General features: G+C 38.9%; 1 protein-coding gene across 1 annotated transcript in view; it reads right to left on the bottom strand.

Annotated features, from left to right (window-relative positions):
- KCNMA1 (potassium calcium-activated channel subfamily M alpha 1) overlaps window positions 1-24,263 on the bottom strand; it is a 643,121-nt gene that overhangs the window by 354,151 nt on the left and 264,707 nt on the right. Inside the window, 1 exon segment of the mRNA XM_070946116.1 lies at window positions 2,731-2,792. Coding sequence (XP_070802217.1) covers window positions 2,731-2,792 — 62 coding nt within the window.

Here is a 24,263-nt window from a genome sequence, read left to right as displayed (position 1 = left end):
AACTATTACCATCTGGCAGACGGTACAGGATAATAAAAGCAAGGACAAAGAGGCTGAAAAAACAGCTTCTATCCCAGATTGGTAATTATGTTAAATTCTACTGTATAGTGCAATATTAATGCAATATCAGGGGGTTTTAATTCAATTGTATAGAATGTGAAGGATGTGTGTTTGTGTTTTATTTTTATAATTATAATGCACACTGAAGATGGCATTTAATTTCGTTGTATGAGGTGCAGTGACAACAAAGTAAACTAAAAAACTAAAAAAAAAAACCACCACTGTAAAACGGGATGTAAGCTAAGGATCGGGGTTCCCTCTTTGAATGAGAGGAATCCCTTTTGTCTGAATATTCTGATAAATTGAAATAAAATGATATTTTTGTCTCTCTCTGTGTCTCCCTGGAAAACACACCTTCACTGTCTCGTACAACAAGTTATAAGAACATCATTTAAACCACAACCAATGATTTCTATGCACAACAGTGTGTCATTCGTCCATTATGTGACAGCTAATTGTTGGTCTCAAATTTAGTCTTTATTACAGCCGCACAGCCAGAAAATGTTGATTCCCCCAAAGACATTTTATGTGTTTGTGTTCACACGTGTTCACATCTCAGGTGAAAAAAAAATATAAATGAAGTATAATTCAGACACATGGAAACTTCTATCGGTCCTGCAAATTTCAACAAGAATCCCAGCTCCTTGCTACAACTCTTGTTTCTTTTGACATCAGCACACAGAAGCGCCATTTAGGATATAATATGTGTAATAATCCTGGCCATTAAAGGGTAGAGCGTTCAGTTACAAATGGAACTATAGATGCAGTTACCAACCATATTAAGATAAACCTTAATCATAAACCAACAAAACCTGACTATATTTATATTGCAGAACCAAAAAACAAAGAAGCCACCACATGATGTTCAGACTGTGGTATCCTTTATCATAATAATATTATTATCACCCAACCATGAAGGTCATCACCAGGTACTGTTCACCACAAAAGAAAATACGACTTAATTTCAGCATCCTGCATGTCTCGATAGATGGGATAATACCAAGGAAGAACCTCAGATGAAATTCAGATTGCAGGATATTGCCAGGAGTCGAGCAACGTTATATTAGGGCACACATCGCATGGTATGATAGTTCCCAAATAAGCTACAATATATTCATTAGTTTCAGTAGTTACACATATAAACGCATTGCCATTTTCATGGGGATTCCTCCAGTTTACACTTCCCTATACAGGTAGTCCTTGAGTTACGACCACAATTCAGCCCAGAATTTATGTTGCTAAGTGAGACATTTGTTAAGTGAGCTTTGCCCCATTTTATGACTATTTCTTGACACCATTGTTAAGTGAATCATTGCATTTGTTAAGTTAGCAACATGGTCGTTAAGTGAATCTGGATTCCCCATTGATTTTGCTTCTCAGAAGGTCGGCAAAGGGAATCACGTGATTCCCCCCCCCCCAAGGACACTGTAACTGTCATAAATGTGAGTCAGTTGCCAAGCAGAGGAATTTAAACATGTGATTATGGGGAAAGATGCTGTAATGGCCATAAGGGTGAAAAATGGCCATAAGTCATTTTTTCAGTGACGTTGTAATGTTGAATGGTCACTAAATGAACTGTCGTAAATCAGAGGACTCCCTGTATTGTGATTTCTTTTTTTAAGAACAGAAATGTGGGACTATAATTCGCTGCCTCTTCTTCCATTTAAGAAGAAGAGAAGGAGGATTACAAAAACAATTACAAAAATAACTTTCCCAATAGCTTTGAAAACATAGCTGGAAAACTGGGGTGTTTTAATGGATCTCGATTTATACTAATCAGAACTGTTGGAAGTGTAAAATACAGAAGGGGACCTACTACCACATGTGGTGGTCATGCCCTAAAGTCAAAAAATTTTGGAAAACAATTCAAAGTCAGCTGGAAGAAATTACCGCTCAAAAAGTACCCCTCAGACCGGAAACCTACCTACTAGGTATATTGACAAAGGACTATAAAAAAGAGACACAATACTTGATAATACATATTTTAACCGCAGCTAGAATCGTTTTCGCACAAATGTGGAAATTGGAAAACACGCCACCAGAACAGAAAATAATACAAAAAATTATGGAATGTGCAGAAATGGATAAATTGACCAAAGAAATACAAGGAAAAGAAGATACAGACTTTTACTTAATTTGGCAAGAATGGTACAAATGGTTAGATAAAAAAGACACGAAAAAAGAGAATACCACCCAAGGACACAAAAATAAGCAAATAAAAGGAAATATCGTTATATAAACATTGATACAAGATGAAAGATAGTATATATAGATATATTGATATATAATTACCGAAGTAACTCTACTTTCAAAGTGCAAGTTATATGACTTGATTTCATTGTATAGTTAGTTTATGTCTAGTTTGTTTTAACGTCTATGTCTATATGTGTATGTTTGTTTACAATAAAAAATTTAATAAAAAAAAAATATCAAAAAAAAAAAAAAGAAGAAGAGAAGGAGGATTACAAAAACAATTACAAAAATAACTTTCCCAATGGCTTTGAAAACATAGCTGGAAAACTGGGGTGTTTTAATGGATCTCGATTTATACGCAAATGATAAAACGTAAAGCTTTGAGCTTAAGTAAAAAAACAAAAAAACAAAATCAAGCCACATAAAAACTCACAACTACATTAGCAAAACGTGGAGGAAAAGTATTCGAGTACTTACTTTGACGAATCTATGAAGTATATTACAAGAGCACCAATACTAAGAGCAAAAACTAAAACGACCTGTAAAAAGCAAGAAGAAGAAGAAGAAGAAAAAAAACGCAGTCATTTGCGGTGTCAAAGCATTTATCATTCAAACAAAGGAACAGGAAAGGACGTGAAATTTGGTGGTGCCATTTTAATGGTCTTCTGCTTCACAGAAGTGAACATTGCTATACAAAGCTTGACAAAGCTAAGGACGTGTTTAAAAGATATGCAAGCTGACATACCCCTTAGCACTGCGGTGCGTGAGGCAGAAAATCCATGTTATGTCCAGTGGTGCTAGTATAATAATAAACCCAATAATTGACCATTTGCTGCCCTGTAATATTATGGCAAATCCACCAGTTAAGGTACCATGCCTCCCCCCTTGTATGAGCAACATTAACTGTGTTAATTAGACATTTAAAGGAGGATCTTTGGAGCTCAGGATTGGAACTGTATGAGGTCCTTGGTGCTCCCTGAGCTTGGTTTTTTCCCCCTTTTCTTGCAGATACGAAATGTCTGCAAGAAAACAAGCAGGCTCAGAGAGCACCAAGGACCCCATTAGAAGCTAAGGTGCTTTTTCAAGAGGCAACTGGACTTTCTGGTTTTCCTTTTTTCTTTGAAGCCCTTTCGCTTCTCATCCAAGAAGCTTCTTCAGCTCTTCTTGCAATTGTTAAATTTTTCTCTCTAGGAAGTCAAATTCTTTTTAAAAAATGAAAGTTTGTTTCTTAATTTTATTTTTTTAAATTTTATTTTCAGGCTAAATTGTTCTGCGTGAATAAGGCTGCTAGGATACTAGAATTAATTCTGTGGCTTGAAAGAAATTCCGGCATATTATAAAGAATCACGGACCAGATTATCCAGAGATATAAACCTTTCCTTTGAGATATTGATTCCATGAGGTTGTCTCTCTTACCCACCCAATTCTCCCATGCTCTCTCCAGGAGATAATTCAACAAAAATATTTACAAAACACCTACCGTGTTTCCTCAAAAATAAGACCCTGCCTTATATTTTTTTTTTGAACCCTGAAATAAGGGCTTGGCCTTATTGCCATGCACTCAAAAGCCTGATTGGGTTTATTATCAGTGGATATCTTATTTTGGGGGAAACAGGGTAGCTTTAAAAGACGAGGGGCATTGGGAGAATGAGAGATATTTGTGGGAAAAGTATAGATAGGAGTCTATTACAGAGAGTGTGGCCCTCCCATATCACTATTTGTAATTTCTCAACAGGATGGTCATGTACAACCATGACATGGATGACTGAGAATCTCCATAGACCCCATTAGACATTTCTCATGGGAACATTTACAGGTTCTCCCAAGAGAGGCATTCCTTCAGGTAAAGATAAACCATGTTTGACTCTAGGGGGTGATGTTCATCTCTGTTTCTTAGCCGAGGGAGCCAGTGTTGTCCAAAGACTCTTGTGTGGTCATATGGCCAGCATGCCGAGACGCACAGAACACTGTTACCTTCCCAGTGTAGTGGTACCTATTTATCTACTCGCATTTCCATGCTTTTGACCTGCTAGGTGGGCAGGAGCTGGAGCAAGGAACGGGGGCTCACTCCATCGCATGACGCTTGGGTCTGAAACCCAAGATGACAATCTCTTTATCCTTAACCATTGAGCCATCACTATTTCTACATGACCACCCTGTTGGGAAATTACAAATTGTGATGTGGGAGGGCCACACTTTCTGTAACAGACTCCTATCTATACATTTCCCACAAATATCTCCCATTGTCCCAATGCCCCTCGTCTTTCAAAACTAGGCATTTTGTAAACATTTTTGTTGAATTATCTCCTGGAAAGAGCATGGGAGAATTGGGTGGGTAAGAGAGACAGCCTCATGAAGTCAATATCTCAAAGGAAAGGCTTATATCTCTGGATAATCTGGTCCATGATTCTTTATGTTATGCCAGAATTTCTTTCAAGCCACATAATTAATTCTAGTATCCTAGCAGCCTTATTCACGCAGAACAATTTAGCCTAAAAATAAAATGGTCAGAAATAAACTTCCTTTTTTTTAAGAATTTGACTTCCTAGAGAGAAAAGTTGACAGTTGCAAGTTGATAGCTATTTGATTTTTTTGCATTTATATAACATCAAAAGCAATTTTTATAATTTCCTTTATTCTATATACAGCATATTACTTCCATTCATTCTACAAGTTCTAGGTAAAGCTATGGATGTCAATGTTTTCTTTCAATACATGTGCCGTTGTGATAATATAAGGATATGAGAAAATACTTCAAAAGCATTACACAGAGCTTTAGAATAAATAATATCTTACATACAGAGACCCTGTTCTTGTACAAGTGGGTTAATAGAAGCATTGGTTGTTAATCTCACTGAATGCAAGATACTTGTAATTTGTAGAATAATGTTTTGCCTAAGTCTTGGTTTACACCACGAGTGAAATTCACTTACCTTCCCTACCGGTTCGCCAATGAGTGTGCCTGTGCTGTCGTCTGCGCATGCGCAAAGGCTTAAAATGTCACAAAAAAGTGACATCATGATGTCTGCACGGGTGGGCGGAGCCTCCCGCAGCTGCCACTACCAGTTTGCCCAAACCGGATAGAACCAGAACCTGGTTTACACATATCAAAGCTTGCATAGGTAGAACTGAGAATGGTGTGAAATGATACAGTAACGAACAACCAGTAACAGATAATTAAGACCTTGATTTCAAACGATGGAAAGAAAATTCAGTGTGTTAGATCAAAATGGGAATCACCTTTCTAAAAACACAGATATACAGATTATTAAAAGAGTCATGAAATGTATTTATAAGCGCATAGGCGTAACGGGGAGCAAAACCTGCTTTGGGGAAAGGGCTCAAAGCAGAGGTGGTATTCAGCCGGTTCGGACAAGTTCTCCCAAACCGGTAGCGGAAATCATGGATGGCACCCACTTCAGCTCTATGCCGTCCTATTTAGGCATGTTTTTGAAGCTGGGTGCATGCACGGAAGGTGTGTGCGCCCACAAAGCACATGCACAGAAGACCGTGCATGCACGGATGTGGCACATGCTAGTGAAGTGTAAATGCATGTGCATGCACTCACATTTGCGAACCGGTAGGGAAAGTAAGTGAATACCATCCCTGGCTCAAAGCCTGGGGAATTAAACAAAGCTTGATTTTCAATCTCCTGTTTCTCAGAAGAAATATATCGGGATTGGAAAAAAATCAAGGAGTGATGCCTGAACTGTACAAAAGAGGCAATGCTAGATGCAACGGGCTGTTTTTAAGGCATCTCCTTATAGCCCATTAAACTCAGGGATGTCAGAATGAAATTTGACAGCTGAACACATCGCTTCCACTCGTTTCCTGCTAACTTATTGTGGCTAAAGAGAAGAAAGAGTTCGAATGGATGAAAATCAATATTATACAAACACATTTACTCTCCAGCTATTCCTTTTCAAGGTAAGCAATGTTAGGTAGAGGTCAGAAAGGAGTTAAGAAATAGCCTGGCAAACCAATTAAAGGCATGAGACAAGAAAAAGAAAAAAATGTAAATTTACCCCAAACCGTTCATTATTTTTTTTTTACAAACGTTTCTATACTTGCTTCCATCCATATAGATTTTTGGCATCTATACTTCTGGCTTTCCCAGTTGCAATTTATGGCTGTGAAAGTTGGACCATAAGAAAGGCTGAACGCCAAAGAATTGAGGCCTTTGAACTATGGTGCTAGAGAAGACTCCTGCGAGTCCCTTGGACTGCAAGGCGATCAAACCGGTCAGTCCTAGAGGAGATCAACCCTGACTGCTCTTTAGAAGGCCCGATCCTGAAGAGGAAACTCAAATACTTTGGCCCCCTAATGAGAAGGAAGGACTCATTGGAGAAGAGCCTAATGCTGGGAAAGACCGAGGGTAGAAGAAGAAATGGATGGCAGAGAATGAGGTGGCTGGATGGAGTCACTGAAGCAGTCGGCATGAGCTTAAATGGACTACGGGGGATGGTAGAGGACAGGAAGGCTTGGAGGAACATTGTCCATGGGGTCGCAATGGGTTGGACACAACTTCACAACTAACAACAACGACTTCTGGCTTCTTTCTTTCTAGAATTTCAGAAACTCCATCCAATTGTAACTTTCTCTTGACCCATCCATTCTTCCTTGGCGTTTGGCACTCCCTATGTAAAAAGGAACACTTCAAGCACCACAAAGCTCACTACAGCACAACCAGCACAAGCTATACACAAGGATGACACTGCCATACATCAAAAACATCTCAGAAACAACCAACAGACTATTGACAATGACATGGGATTACCAGAGCACACAAACCAAGAAAAGCCAAATAAAACATCTTAAGTAAACCAAAAGACTCAGGAGACCTGGGAAAGAAAGAAAGAAAGAAAGAAAGAAAGAAAGAAAGAAAGAAAGAAAGAAAGAAAGAAAGAAAGAAAGAAAGAAAGAAAGAAAGAAAGAAAGAAAGAAAGAAAGAAAGAAAGAAAGAAAGAAAGAAAGAAAGAAAGAAAGAAAGAAAGAAAATACTGTATATATACATACAAACATACATACACACACACATATATATAAAACCCAGGAATCAACTACAATATACAGTGTAAGGACTGCAACAGTCACTAAGTAGGACAGACTGGCAGAAGTCTAGCAAAGCACATCCATGAACACCAAGTAGCAGTCCGAGACATGATGGAACTTTTTCATTACACAATACAGGTAGTCCTCGACTTACGACCACAACAGAGCCCAAGATTTCTGTTGCTAGGTGAGAAATTTGTTAAGTGAGTTTTTATGGCCTTTCTTTCCAGTTCTTCAGTGAATCCCTGCAGCTGGTAAATTAGTAACCCCGTTGCTAAGTGAATCTGGCATCCCCATGGGCTTTGCTTGTCAAAAGGTCGCCAAAGGGGAACACGTGATTCACGGGTCACTGCAAACCATCGTAAATATGAGCATTTTTTCCTCATTTTTTGTAGAAAACGTAAATATCTCATTTTTTCTACATTTCTCTTTTCTTCTTTATACTGTAACTGCTATTCTAATAGCAAATCCTCCATAAAAGTTATTTCATTACATTCTTGATTAAATTATCTTTCCATTGATAATATAATTTTATGATACTACAAAAAAAAAAAAGTGGTGTTATTAGCTAGTTTTAGAAAAAACACTTTTCCCAAAAGGTTTCCACAATTTTGGCCACTACTGTATGTTCTGCAAAGAACACGAAGTAGGACAACAATCCAAAATTCATAAATTATCATCAGCAGGAGGCGATGGATGAATGGCTGGATGTATAAAGGCAACAGGAAGGAATCAAGCTGAAAATATTTCAGTAGCTAGAAAATAAATGTTTACAAACAAATGCTCATAACAATTAACCTTGAAAATAAATGTTTGCAAACAAATGCTCATAACAATTAACCTTGAAGCAACGTTTTAAAAAGCTGAAAAGGCCTATGAAATATATTTTTGAAGACATACATGTCAAGTTGTTTCGTTTTCAAAAAAGAATTACTGTCTTTATTTCCTGGCAAATATCCCATAAACCAGAAACTTTTTTTCCCCCTCCAATCTGTAACAGATGTTCAGCTCTCACCCCCCCTCAAAACCCTCCTATCCTATAATTTGTTTTGCTAGGTGATATCTGGAAGGCTTAACATTTTATGGGAAAGAAACACAGCTGCTGGAAACCTGATTACTCTATATGATTATGCTGTGACCTCTGTAAAGCACTTTTTGAAATATAAAAGAGCAAGATCACTGGGGAAGAAAAATGTTCCTCAGCTAGTTTCTCTTTTAAAAAAAAATTAGCAAAACTATTAAAAACAAAAATGAACAAAAGAGGGAAAAAAAATAGAAAACAGAATTGTTTGGTTACTTACAGAACAGGAGATATATAAAAGAAATATAAAGTTAAAACTATGAGATATAATAAAATCTCATATTTCTGTCTTTGATATCTGTGCATGTGCTAATATTTCACGTTCTGGTTCAGAATATAAATTAAACTGAAGAAATTCATAAAAATCCCTGAAAGAAACTTAAAAATGCTATTCTTTTCTTCCCTTTACCAACAAAACTCAAAATTGCTCCATCATGATATCCGTGTCATTTCGTAAGAGGGAAAAATCTTCAAATCTTACATGCCTATACTCAATTTATATTATTTTTCTATGCACAAAGTCAAGAATATATGAGGCCAGGAATAAATGCTATTTGCTATGGAGCTTTGGTGCAGTTATAGTATTAGTTATAGCATACATATGTGCAAGCTGGAAGGAAAGTTTATAATCCATCTCCTAAGCCTACTGGGGATTTAACATCTCTCAGTCCTGTTAATATTATGGGAAGAATTAACTATGTCCGTAATATTATCCTGCAGAGATCAGTAGACCTCACTAGAGCTTATCTTGTCAGAACTCTACCAAATCTTCTCTCTACATGAACAAGGTCAGTGATGGCGAACTTTTTCGGCACCGAGTGTCCAAACCAGAACACATGTGCATATGGATGCATATGCACACCTGGTCTGCTGGAAATCTGAACGCTAGCTGGCCAGCGCACGCATGTGTTTTTGGGGCTGTTTTCCAGGCTGTTTTCTGGCCTTTGTTCAGTCTGTTTTTGGCCTGAAAAATGGCCCGAAAACAGCCGGAAAATGGCCTGAAACACGGCCTGTTTTTTGGCTGTTTTGGGCCATTTTCAGGCCACTTTCTGGTGCTCCAGCACCTGCGAAAACCAGTTGGCCGATGCGCATATGTGTGCCAGAAACCAGAAGAGTAACTGGCGACAGTGCGCATACCCAATCTATTATATAGGGCTGAGCAGGGTGGACCTGATTTCAAACAAGTCAATTTAAATCACAATTTAAATCACTAGTAATAAGGCTTGATTTAAATCAACTCAATTTAAATCATAGTTTTTAAAGAACAACTGTCATCTCTGTCCCACAGCGGCTCCTCCTATGACCCGCTGTTGACTCACCGACCGTCCCATTCACTTTAATAGGATGGCTGGTAATGCAGCAGGGACACAACAAGGTGAGGGACATGGCAGGCAGCAGGTGAATGGATGCCCGCTAACAGGCGCTGCCATGATGGATCTGAAGTGACAGATGCTCTTCAATATTATATTTATAACCTGGCTGGAAGGTTTCACTTTCATTTTTACTGCTTGCCCTTCCTCCTCACACTTAGAGCCTGGTGGTATAGATGCATTTCTCTTCAAACAATCATACCATTTGGAGTGTACATAGATTTGCAAAACAATGGGATAGAGGAATATTCCTGATAGCCCTCGGTGTCATTTTATTTTCATTTCAGAAAGAGCAGAGATGGTGCAGGCCTCTCAAACCACCATTATTTCTTCCCTTCACCTGACTTTGATGTTTCCTATGGTCCAGGTGTCAAAACACTGTTTAAAGGCATGGTGGAGTATTTGCTACAATAATAATATATGCTATTAGGCTGCTGAATATACCAATGAAAGAGGGGAAAAAAAACAGGTTAAAGGTCTGATTTCCTGAGCTCCGGATATAGTTTGTTTAAAATTCCTAGATCAGGCAACCTTAAACACTCAAAGAGCCATTTCGACCCATTTACCACAGGAAAAAAAAAAACACCGGGAGCCACAAAACCTTCCCCCTGCCTGACTATTCCTTGAGCGGCCACAAACCTAGCATATGTAGTTGAATTAAACGTTCTGTTTTCTTCTGAAACTTTTCTTTTCTTGGATTTATCCATGATTGGCCTACCGGGGATTGAAAAGCTCAATAAATCACATGCCAGCGGGTGTCACACATTGGCAGTTGTGATGCATATTTGAGTAATAGGGGGCCGCAGCAGAGGGGTGAAAGAGCCACATGTGGCTCCAGAGCTGCAGGTTGCTGATCCCTGGCCTAGATTAATCCAGCAGTGTGATATTCCAGTGTTTGTTCCTCAATTTGAGTAATGTAAAATACCTCTCAAGTGGGCCTGGAATGACTAATATGGATCTGCCCCTCTTCAGCTATCACTGTATATCCTGAAAAAGACTAGTTACATTAAATGAAAGATTTATATTGAGAGCCAAATAAGTCAAGTATTAATAAATCAAGTATTCCCCAATATCCTTAGGCAGCTCCCCAAAACTTGATGCCCTCTAATTTCCAGAGATCATGACAGCTGCAGTCTAAAATACCCAGCATATGTAACCCAAGGATCTCTGGGTTTTCATTTGTCTCCTTATGGGTTATTTGCTTATATTCAGTAGAATGCAAGACTGAAGGGAAAGGCCATTGTTTTAAGGTGATGGCTCACTAAAATAAGTCTTAATGCTTTCTTGTTCTCCTTCTCCTCCTTCTCCTTCTTCTTTCCTTCTCCCCCATCTCCATCTCCATCTCCTTCACCTCTTCCTTTGGCTTCTCCTCATCCGCCGCCACCTCCTCCTCCTCCATCCATCTACTTGTCAGATAATCCTAAAAAGATGTGCTGCTTTAGTGAATAAGGGAAGGGAAGTTGACTCGATTCAACTTTCAATAAGGTAACATTCTATTCCATTTCTTCCCAGAGACAATTTCTCAAGATTTCTCAGTTTCTCAAGAACTGTCTTATTCTTCTATTTTGTTGCTTGACAAATTAGCCATGGTTGCTATGTACCCTGTTTCTCCAAAAATAAGACATCCCCTGAAGTATTTAAATGCAAAGCTGGAAATCAGGTAAGATGGCAAGAGGAGCCCCATCTTGCTCCACACATCCCAAAATAATAAGACATCCCCGAAAATAAGACCAAGCACTTATTTCAGGGTTCAAAAAAATATAAGACAGGATTATTATTTTTGGGAAAACACGGTCAGAGAGGTTTAAACCAGACCTACACAAAATATGTGACTCGACTAAGCAAGACTTTCTAAATGTGATTCGAGGACATCCTTCACCTAGTTTTTGTGGTTGTTTTGAAGATACACATTCAGCAGCATACATTCTCTGCAGTGGTGGGTTTCAAAATTTTCAAAAATTTTTACTACCAGTTCTATGGGCATGGCTTGGTGGGCGTGGCATGGCTTGGTGGGAGTGGTTTGGTGGGCATGGCAGGGGAAGGATACTGTAAAATCTCCATTCCCACCCCACTCCGGGAGAAGGTTACTGCAAAATCCCCATTTCCTCCTGATCAGCTGGGACTTGGGAGGCAGAAAATAGATGGGGGCGGGGCCAGTCAGAATTTTTACTATCGGTTCTCCGAACTACTCAAAATTTCCGCTACCGAACTGGTCAGAACCTGCTGAAACCCACCTCTGATTCTCTGTAACTTTTAGCCCTGTGATCCAGTGGGGCATTAGGAAAAAAAAAAACCACAAGCTGACTGGTCCCTTGTTTTGTATGTTCTTTCTCTTGATTGGAAGACTCTTGGGTTACCCTCTTTAATTTGCTTTCCATAGAAACAAAACAAATATTCATTTTACTCTTTTATTAGGTGGACAGAAAGCTCAGAGATGCAGGCCTCCTATTATAACATATTAGTTCTTTAATTAACTTGACTTGTCCTTTTGGACTTATAAATCTATCTTTAGATACCCTTAATTATTTCTAGGCTCTACTAAATTCAGACTCTTATGAATGGACTGGATTATTCTAGCCAAATTGAACACCATGTATTATTAGAACCTTAAAATTTTGCAGAATACAGACAATTGCTTTTGAAGGTCTTTTCTTTGCAGTGATTCACTTATTAAAATGGACATCAGCTGATTTTTAACTCAGGGAATAAATTTAAATCTAAAGACAATACAGAGCTGCGACGAACCTGTACAATTCACAGAGTTCTCCATTAGCCTACTGAAAGGGTTTGAAAATTCCAAACCTCATAAAATTTAGACAATTTCTGGTTTATTGGGCCCTGCAAATTTTCCCACTCTATTAAGAGGAATTTCTAAGACAACCTTTCAGTGGTGCAGTATGTTTGTGCTATACATCACCTGCTGATCTAATTTCCTTTTAATTCTGTTTAATGTTGGGATGACAGAAAGCAAGCACTCCTGCGGGAGAATACCTGGCAGTTACCCAGACTTTTCTACTCTTCCTGCCAAGTCAGACACCATCTTTGGACAGGTGTCTTCCTGCAGGTTAGCAAAATTTAGAATAGCTTTTGACTTTCTTCCCCCCCCCCACCCAGAAGGAATGGTTAGGATTTTATTTTATTATTTTTCTTTCCTTTTATCTGAAAATAAAAGCTCTGTAGAATTATCCTCCTGGTTAGTTGGTTAGGACCGAACGTAAAATCAAGATAAAATGCTGGCGTGACATTTTCCTCTATGTGCAAAAAGCAAACAATAATGTTTACTTTATACAGCTGCTGGGCCCCTGTAAATACCTGTTTCAGACATTCACTTAGAAGGCAATTTATTGATCCAGCTAAATACTCACTAGATTAAAGTAAGGCTTCTAGTTCAGAAGAGGAAAAAAAAATAATTGGTCCTTGGCAAGCCTGCGAGGATGCATTTTTGCCATCCTGGATCTGAACCATAAACGCCAAGCAGAAGCTTTAATGACAAATCACACAAGGGCCCATTAAACAGCTGAATCAGCTAGTGATGAGTCACCCAGTAGATGGCAAAGCATTGATTAACTTGAAAGGGCTCTGAAGCAAGATGTTTCTCTTGTGGATGGAAAGAATATCAAACTGCAAGGGACACTTGCCACTGTCCATGGTCCTGAACCGTGCTGTCATTGCATAAAATGGGTTTGTAACTTCATTCAGCTCCCTACCGTCAACTCATCAATTTACCGATTTGACCCTGCTGGTTTTAACTGTCTCTCTGGAATGGACTTTTCTTTACTTTTACTTTACTTTTATTAGATTTCTATACCGCCCTTCTCCCGAAGGACTCAGGGCGGTGCACAGCCATATTAAAACACATAAAATTTACAAAATTTAAAAACCATTAAAATCAAATATACCAAAATTTGGCCCACAAATTAAAAAACTAACATACACCCATTAAAATTCATATTCATGTTAGGCCAGCCCAGCTTGTTGAAACAAGATGGTCTTCAGGGCGCGGGGAAAGGTGCGCAGGTATGGGCAATATCTACAGTTTCCCTTGTGAATTTCAGGTAACTAATAAACAACAGCGGGTCTTTCATCCAAATTCTCCTGCTGCTAAACTACAGCAAAATCTTTTGATCTAAATAGAACCAAATGTCTAAGACAGCATGGGGAAGATTCACGCATATCTGAATCTTACTGTAAGGATCCCCTCATTCCATTTTTGTGAATGGAAGCAAAATTAATCTGGAAGACTCACGATTATGCATATTTCTTGAAGATCTATAATACTTGGTATTGAACGGGATATCAGTTCGGTGGATCCAAATATGAGGCTCCTTATTTTCCAATATGTAGTTTACTTATTTTGCAGAACATAAGCTCTAAAGATGGATTACAGGAAATGAACAAAGATGATTGTTAAAAAGTATGTCAAAGGCTGAAATTTTAAGAGAAAACTAACTCTTTTATGAATTGAGTCTTCTAAACATTCTCTCTGCAGTTGTTCTATTGGTTTTGAGGTGGCTGGGCACTGGGGAATGAATCAATGTGCTATTGAAGAGTCATTTCCTTTGGAATTAAAGGAATTTATTTACCTATTAAGATCCTGAACTTCAGAGTCACCTCTGAAATACTTTCTGATGCCTGATCCCAAGTCTGAAATCCTTTGTGTAAATTTCTTGATTCAGCCCTTGTACACTCAGAGTTGCAAAGTATTGTGGTCCACCAGCAGCCTGCAGAGCTGGCAGCAGAGTCAGACAGTGAGGAGGCTGGGGTGGAACATGGGCCAGTCCTGGAGTCTGGGGAAGGCCCAGATGAGGGCTCTGCATGGGAGGCAGAGATGGGGCCAGGGCCATCTGGGAGTGATGCGCGGACTCCAGAGCCTCCAGAGTCAGACAGCAGAGAGGCAGAGGAACAGGAGGAGCCTGTTCCTAGTGCACACATGCACAGAGCTGCCAGAAGGCAAGAGCAGCTAAAGCAAAAGGGACGACTCGGGAGTAAGGCCAGGAGATGATTGCCCACTCCCATAAGGCTTAAAAGAGCAGCAAAGGTTCTTGGGCTCTTTGTAGGAAAGCAACATTGCTAAATCTGTTTCCAGTCGGCGTCTCTTGTTTCTGAACTCTGTGGGGCTTTGCCAAGAAAGGCCTTTGGCAGTGTGCCAAAGAAGATAAAGGTTTGTGATAAGCCCAAAGGACTTTTTCTGAAGGACTTGTTTTGGAATTAATTTGGACTAAGCTGGCAATGAAGTAATTCTCAGCTGTTATAATAAAATAGCTTTGTTTGGGACTAACTGTGTCTTGTAATGACTAAGTCTTTATATTAACAGCTACAGTTTCTAATTTTATTATTGTTATGGTTGCCCACACAGTCAGTCAGATGTTTGGATTGGACTCGGTATTTTTGTTTACCTATTGAGTCCTTTCCAAGGGCTAGGTAGTTGTTGGGTTTGTTTGTTTGTTTGTTTGTTTGGTGTGGTTGTGGTGGTTGTTATTCATTTTAGATCTTATTTGCTTAAAATAGACAATTCCGCTCAGCGTTTGTAGATTAACATGTGCTCCATTGTCAAGAAACTGTTTGGCCACCTGAGTGTATAAATCAGGTCCCATTCAATGGTGCAAATCAAAAATTAAGATATGGTTGGAAAAGATGATAAAACAATGTATTGAGTTTAAACCAGAAATATTTTTGTTGGGGATCTTGCCTGAAACTTATAACAAAGAAAATATATATTTAATTATTCATGTATTAACATACGCTAGAATTGTATTTCCACAATATTGGAAAAGTGAAGAGATTCCTACTGAAGAGAAGGTGATTAAGGAAAATATTAAGAATGTGCAGAAATGAATAGCCTAACACTAGCAATTAAGGAGAAAGAACAAACTGATTATTATATGATATGGGAAGCATTTTACCAATGGTTAGAGAATAAAAAAGGAAATTGGAAATAAAGGAAGAAGATGCTAAGAAGAATAGAAAATAAATTAAGATACAGATAAGAATAAAATGGCAATTGATAACATGAGTATGTTGAGAGTAATCATGTTTAACGTTATTATTGTATTTGTATTTTTATTAGAAGATATGTTATGAAGGAAACGAAGAGTTACACAAGGTACAGTATAATTGTTCAATGTATATAATTTGTGGAAGGATGTTGCACAGAAATATTTGTACCCAGACGACACACTGCTTAAGGAGAGATGAAATGTTTATATTTTTTAAAATGGAAAATAAATAAAAACACAGAAGGGAATTGTCCCAGTACTATATATAAAAAAAGGATAAGCATTGTTAAATAATAAATTCTGGTGATTTAATAGACACAATCATGCAGTTTTCTTGACAGCAACCTGTCAGCAGCTTCTTTCAGGATTTATTGACTTTTTTTTTTTACTTCCCTGTCTAACTTACAGAAAGTGTCTCCAGAAAAAAACAGAACATAAAAAAGAGCAAAAGGTTTGTTTCCTTCACAAAGGACTTGCGCATGAGGTTATTTTGGCATATGGAGTGTTTTTTTTTTAAAAAAACCATCATCTTTCCATGGGACGGAAAAGGCCACACACTCGTGCAAAATCTACTTCTATATTTAATTCAGAAAAGGCAACAATTGTAAAATCCATTAAGCACCGTGCAATGCCTGATGATGCACAGATTTCAGAGTCACTCAAAACATCTGTGGCTGGAGACCAAATGAGACTATTCATTTTAACCCTTGGTTAGGCGCGTCAAGTCAAGATACTGTATGTATGGTATCTTGCCTCTTCCTCCCAATTAGCACAAAAGGAAAGGCTGGGCTGCCTTCCTTTGATGCTTGATTGGCTTTTGAAGAAAAAGACCAGCAAAGTTGGACTAATCAGCTATTTTTCTTGTCCTGCCTTTGAAGAGAGATCTGCAGCCTTTGCAGAAGGAAATGTAAATGTACAGCTGCAAGCTGCGCCCCAGTGAGATTTCTTTCTTTCTTCCCTGTTAAATGGAATAAACATCTGTGGACTTGAAACCTGAAATAAAAACTGCTTGGTCATGAACTGAAGCCAATATGTCTCCAGGACGTGCTATGTGGGCCTAATAAGACTGTTCAAGCTATGTTGAAGCTTTACCTATTGAAGATTAGAATATCTGAAAGTGAGAAATTTACACGTTAGGCTGGGCAGTTATCTGTTGTTGTTGTTTTTCATTTCAGCTTTATCTCTTATTTGATCTGGGCTGCTGTTTATAATTCCAAATATATTTGGGAGTATCGCCTGTTCTCTCCCATTTCTAAACCCCTTTTCTCTAAAATACAATGAATATTTCCTTTTCTCTAGCTCATAATCCTAATATTTCGTACTCTCTAGCTCATAATCTCTGCTTTGCCTTTCTATGATAAACTTCTACCTTGGGTCTTTGACAACTCACCAGGGTGGATTTGATTTAAATCAACTCGATTTAAATCACGATTTAAATCATGACTTAAACCACTAGTAAAAAGGCTTGATTTAAATCATCTCAATTTAAATCATAATTTTTAAATAACAACTGTCTCTGTCCCGCAGCGGCTCCTCCTCTGACCCACTGTTGACTCACCAACAATCCCATTCACTTTAATGGGACGGCTGGTGATGTGGCAGTGACACAACAAGGTGAGGGACGTGGCAGGCAGCAGGTGAGTGGATGCCCGCTAACAGATGCTGCCATGATGATCTGAAATGACAGGTGCTCTTTCAATGTAAGGACTCATTCTTGCTGGTAGTTAGAATCTTTAATATTATTATTTGCAAACAAAATGACGGTTTCCTATTTAGCTTGCAGTGCTTGGATTCATTGAATGAGTTTACCAAAAATGTAAACATTGCAGAATATGCAGCCTCATGCTACGTAACTAAGCTCCATTTCATGCTAAATACACTAAATTATTAATGTATCTTAAATAGAAAACTATCTTTAGATAGATCTTTACTCCAAAAGCATTTTTTTTAAATAAATTTGATAGAAATAAAAAAAAAATCCGATTTAAATAAAAAAAATCTGATTTAAATTTTAAAAAATCATCGATTTTTATCCACCGTGCAACTCACCACAGCCAACACGCCACAGCCAACTCTCCGTGGCCAACTCACCATGGCCATCTCACCATGGCAACTCACCATGGCCAACTCACCATGGCCAACTCAGGACAACTTGCCATGGCCAATTTTCCCAGGGAAAATTCACCGGAGGGACAAGAGTTTCATTAATATCAAAGAAATAGTGGAATAGAATCGTTAAAGGAAGGATGCCAAAGGAGGGACAAAATGAAATGTGAATGACAAAAAATAAAATAATTTTTGAATTATTTTAAGCAATTCAACTGAATTGTTGAATTCTCCCGCTACCAGTTGTCCATGGCAACTTATCCCGTGGTAAGTTAGTCATGGTAAATTGACTGTGGTGAGTTGGCTGTGGCGAGATGGCTGCGGCAAGTTATCCCATTCCATTCTACCTTATCTCCCTTTTCACCTGTCTTCTCTACGAGGGATGAAATTGTAATTGTTATAGTACACTTACATCTCTGTTCTACAATCACATTTAACAACTGCTATGGTATCTGTATAGACCAGGGCTGTCAAACTCCCAACCTGCAGGCTGGATGCGTCACATGCTGGCCACGCCCACTGTTCTGCCTCAGCTACAGACCCCAAAGAACACAGCACACACAAAGTCCGTTCAAACCTTGGTTTACTAAATAAATCAGTCTTTTACAACAACAGCTGTTAATTAACTGCATTAACAGCCACCAAGAATTCAAAGAATAATGACTGAAAGCTTACTGTGGTTGGCAGAATGCCCAGAAGCAATTTGCAGGAAGCTGATAAGATAAGCAAGACAAGACACGAAGGTATGTAAACGAAGTTGTTCCCTGCAAATTGCTTCAGTCGGTGTTCCTCCTTAAATAGGCTAAGGGAGTGGCCAATTAGCCCCAAGCCTTACTCTCGAGGAGACCTCCTCCTGAGGAGCCACTCCTGCCTTTTGGCAACTCTGCGCACCCATGCATCGAGAAGAGGCTCCTCTTCTTCATCCTCTTCACTTAAGGGAGCTTCTGAAGGCCCTGGCTGAATCCCCGCCTCTGGCACCACATCTTCTCCAGCCTCCTCATTGTCCGACTCGAGTGCCAGCTGCACAGGCTGCTGGCGCAGCACCACACCAGCCTCCTCGCTGTCTGAATCAGCTACTAGCTGCACAGGCTGTGTACGGGCCACAACACTCATGCCCGGTTTAGCGAAGGGGAAAAAAGTCCCAATACATCACATGACGCCACCGTGATGATGCGAATTTGACACCCCTGGTATAGACTAGGAGAAAGATGGGGAAGATAACCAGAGCACTACCGATTTGTAGTTCAGCAATCCAGAATCAACTAAATTTCCTTCTCCAAAGAAACATCTGCCAACAATTGGGCAGAACAAAACAATGATACTTCAGATTCAATTCCGGTGATTGTTTCAGTGCATGGGGCATATTTGTCACACTTCTCAGCACCTGCTCCCAGCCTGTTATTCTTTACACAGAGTCAGACAGATGTTGGAAAGGACAACCTTCTAAACTTCAGAAAGAAAATATATGGCTGCTTTAAAGAGTGGCATTCAGGTTCTATGTTTGCCCTTTCACATGAACAAAAGAGCTTTCCATAAATTATTATTATTATTTTTTAATTGCTTAGTACAGGTAGTTCTCAATGTACAACAGTTCATTTAGTGACTATTCAAAGTTACAACAGCACTGAAAAAGGTGACTTATGACCAGTTTTCACACTTATGACCATTGCAGTATGCCCATGGTCATGTGATCAAAATTCAGAGGCTTGGCAACTGACTCATATTTATGATGGTTGCGGTGTCTTTTGCGACCTTCTGGCCAGCAAAGTCAAAGAGGAAGTCAGATTCACTTAACAGCAGTTTGACTGATTTATCAACTTCAGTGATTCACTTAACAACTCTGGCAAGAAAGGTCGTAAAATGGGGCAAACTCACTAAACAAATGTTTCACTTAGGAACAGAAATTGTGGGCTCAATTGTGGTTGTAAGTCGAGGTCTACCTTTATATGGAAATCAATCAATCAATCAATCAATCAATCAATCAATCAATCAATCAATCTATAAGCTGCCTGATTCCCAATGAGTAAAAAAGTAATTTTAAAAATTCCAAAAAAGAAAAATAAACAGAATGCAAGGACTTAGGACAAAAATATAATGCTTATAAAAAAACAGCATTCAACTTTGATGGTCCAGAACAAGATGGATTAACCTTTCCATATATTCAATTAATTTAATTTTGTTTTTAATTGTATTTTAATATTTGTATTGTGTGTTTTAATTTTGGCTGTTCACCGCCCCAAGTCCTTCGGGAGAGGGGGCGGTATAAAAATTTAATAAATAAATAAATAAATAAATAAATAAATAAATAAATAAATAAATAAATAAATTCTTTTGATTTAAATATTTTCCAACGTGTCCTATAAATAATGTTTTTTTTAATATAAATATATATTAATATATGTGTGTGTGTGTGTGTGTGTGTGTGTGTGTTTTTCCTCTAGCCAGGTTTTTCCTATGTAACCAAGGTTTTTCTGCAGCCCTAGCTCAGTAGAATCACATCCACTCGATTCTGGGCTTTTTTCCTTTCTGGCAGCCAGCAAGTTCTTGCTGCTAGGTGAGAGAAGAACTTGCTGGATGCCAGAAAGGAAAAAAGCCCAGAATCGAGTGGATGTGATTCTACTGAGCTAGGGCTGCAGAAAAACCTTGGTTATGTAGGAAAAACCTGGCCGACAACTTATTCCGAAGCTGTTGCAAATAACTATTACCCAATTTTTATTAATCAATAACCTGAATAGCTAAAAAAAAGAATGAACAGCAAAATTACACTATAATAATATAACATAATAGAACCAGTTTAAAACCATACATAACATTCTAATAAAAAAAAAAAACCCATACATTTTATCTGGATGCCATGATTTTTATTTTATTTATTTTTTTATTTTTGCATTAGACCAGATCTAGTTCTGCAGTGATTTGCAGTTTAATTGCTGTCACACACAGTTTAGGTACATTGTGTGTTATCTGATAAAAGGGAAATAAGAGAAAATGGACCAGATCATCTTGACATGTTTCCACAAGAAGAAAATAAAAATTTGATGGCTAGCTTCACAATACAAAGATTAAAACAAAACACAATTTCTATGGAAGCTGAACCACAGGAGAAAGCAATTTTGCCTGAAAAATGATGTAGAGAGAGATCACTATGTTTGGCTTTTTTTAAAAAAAGTTCATTGACGAGCAAGTTAGCCGAATATTTACTCTATGTACTTCTTAATCTCTCTATATAAAAGCAAAATCCACTCACTCATCACAAAATCTCCAGAACGGTAAAGCCTACAAACTTGAAATTTGGCATGTATGTTTCTCTTGGCTTCTAGGTGCTCGATAAGAAAGGATTTTTCGAAATGACCATCAGAGCATTAGTATTTCATATACAGTATATTCATATACAGTATATTCACACTCTCTTATGCTCAGGAGTTAGGTGTCCTACTCCCCCTCCCCACCTGAAAAGTCCCAACTGCCACTTGCCTCACATTCCGTTACCTCAGTTCAAACTGGCAGATGTTGCCTCACATTCCGTTACCTCAGTTCAAACTGGCAGACGTTCCACTCCTTCACTCAGGAGCAGTCTGGGGCTCCTTACAGTACTAAACGTCCCTACCTCACCAAAATGTCTATGCCTTCCACCTATGAAACTGCTTTTGAACTCAAGGCAGCGGGAGAGATATTCCCTTATGTGTTTCAATCACCGACCACCACTGAGCCAAAGGATTGTGAACCGAATTTCTCCTGCGTAGTGTCACAGCCCCAACTCACTTCTTACACTGACCTCCTCAGTTCAAACAAATCTGTTCCTTCTACTGTAACTGTTAAAGGGAAAAGACTGCCTTTCTGCTGCCTGGAAGTTCAATGGATGCTTCCAAATGGCGTCTTTTGGAGCCAGAGAGGTGAAGGAGGGAAATTTTATGCCAACATTCAAAGTGCAGGGGCAGGTCTACCACAGGATAGGGAGTATCATGGCGGGGTCTCACCAGCAGCCTTCATTTCTCCAGATATATTTCGTTGGTGATGATGACAATGAGAGTCTGTCAAGACCATGGGGATGCTACAATGGTCGTAAGTGTGAAAAATGGTCCTAAGTAACGAAGCATGGGTATCCAGCGAGTAAAACATGAAAGTAAAATCTTGCTCAATATCAAACAATCTAGCATTAACCGTTCAAAATGCTTGGTTGTTTTCTAAGGATAGCAACTGATCATGAGGGAGAGAAGTTTTCCAAGTACTGATAGATACCAAGAACACTGAAATTGAAGTTTCCTGGTAGGGAAAAAACTGTCCCCTGAGCCAATAGTTGTTGTTTTTTTTTAATTTGATTTATATGCCGCCCTTCTCTGGAGACTCAAGGCGGCTTACAATGTGTTAAGCAATAGCCTTCATCCTTTTGTATATTTATACAAAGTCAGCTTATTGCCCCCACAAACTGGCTCCTCATTTAACCTACCTTAGAAAGGATGGAAGGCTGAGTCAACCTTGAGCCTGGTAAGATTCGAACCTGCAGTAACTGCAGGCAGCTGTGTTAATAACAGGGTGCTTTAAACCACTGTACTACCAAGGCTCTAAATATGTCTTTGGCTCTACTACCAATGATTCTACTCTAGCCTGAATGATGTATTTGATAAACATTTAAACACCTAAAAATTGATCATAGGAACCTACTTTGAACTGATTCTAGACATTTATAATTAGGAAGCATGCCTAACTGTTCACCATAAAGAATTTGGGCCATTACTGTTGCCTCAAAGTACATTAGTACATTCTTTGCAACGTGCATGAAAGAAACTCAATAACCCATTGATACAAATTATCTTTGATGTTTTTGACTGGCATGATAGAAGAGTCTTCCAAGAATAAGTAGTAGGTGCAACTTTTCAATTATTTTTTCCCTTCAATGTAGTCCCCTTACATTGTTTGTAACAAAAACAAAAACAACAAAAACCCCACAATACTTTGGTTTTCTAACAGCTAATTATCAACTCCTGTTCTTTTCATTGGTCAGCCAAGAGTCTAAAAGTTTGTCTAAAGCAGGGATGTCAAACTCATGGCCCGGGGGCCGGATCTAGCCCACTGGATGCTTAGATCTGGCCCACGGGGCTGCCCTCGAAACAGCAAAGAACCGGTCTGCAGTGCCTCTGCCAGCGAAAACAGAGCTTGGGAGGGCTGTGTGTAGCCCTCCCAAGCTCCGTTTTCGCTGGCAGAGGGTTGCAGCCGAAACATAGCTCAGGAGCCCATTTTTGCTGGCAGAGCGCCCCCAACATGAGTGATGGTGAGCTGGCCATGCCCACCCTGGCCACACCCACCCTAGTCCCCCAAGGTCAGATACAACCCTGATGCGGCCCTCAATGAAATTGAGTTTGACACCCCTGGTCTAAGGCAAAATGAAGTTTGCTCAAGCATTGGCAAATAAGAATGCAGCTACAGTAATGCCCACAATCTGGGGCAGGGCCTGGTGGGAACAAACGCTGAATTCATCTAGTGCTGAGAGTTGTGGCCTGCATTCCTCCTGACTGTTTGAATTGGTGTCGTGCTTCTGTGTACTTGTCTTGCTGGAATTCTTGCCGTGATTCTTCGCTTCTGGGACTTATTATCTTGCCCTGCTGGAGTGACTGATTGCAGTCATTCTGCTTACAGCATTTGGACTGGAGGATCTGCAGCCAAAAGCTGCTGCAGGTTTGTGGGAGAGTTTTTCCTCCAGGCCAGAGAGTAAATGGGACATTGGGGGCAAAGTTGGTGCCAATAAAGGGATTCATACTGGTTCTCTGGCTGTGTTGCCTTCATGCCACACCCCGGGTCATCACAAGATACTTCCTTTAACCAATTCTGCAATGTCCAGTCTAGATATGTTCATAAACTTTACTAATAGTGCATTAAAGGCTAACAGGTCTCTAGTTCATCAGATCTACTCTATTTCCCTTGTGAAACATGGAGATATTTATAGTCTCACTCCAATCTCGGGGAATATGTCCTGTTTGCTTTGAATTAGATACTACTCTAAGAATCTGTTGGCAGGCTGTCAATGGTTTTAAAGATTGTTAAGTAAACAGCTTCTCCAATTATCACTGAAAAGTCCCACAACCCCACTGGGTCACAAAAAGGTAGTTACCAAGATCAACAAAGTTTCTGCACAAAGATGCATGGCACATGCTGATTTTAAATGGGAAACAGTACAGTCTCTGTGATTATTATAATCTCATCCCTTTCTTCTCAATAAATCTTAATGTAGATTGTGAGGGGCAAGAAATACTTCGAGTTTTGGACAGCTTACCAAAAAGTGCCTAGTGTATGTTAATATATTTGAGCCAAATTATGCCAAAATATAAATGTTTTCAAATAAATATATTGCCATTTTACAATTTTAGACAATCCCTTTCCTTCTTTCAGTGGTTCTAATAATTTAAAAAG

Source organism: Pituophis catenifer, unplaced genomic scaffold (genome assembly GCF_029215685.1).
Source record: "Pituophis catenifer annectens isolate HBS135680 unplaced genomic scaffold, rPitCat1.0.hap2 SCAF_6, whole genome shotgun sequence".
NCBI classification, from domain to species: Eukaryota; Metazoa; Chordata; class Lepidosauria; order Squamata; family Colubridae; genus Pituophis; species Pituophis catenifer.
The sequence above is the reverse complement of the archived record's forward strand: the minus strand, read 5'-3'. Positions and strand labels throughout refer to the sequence as shown.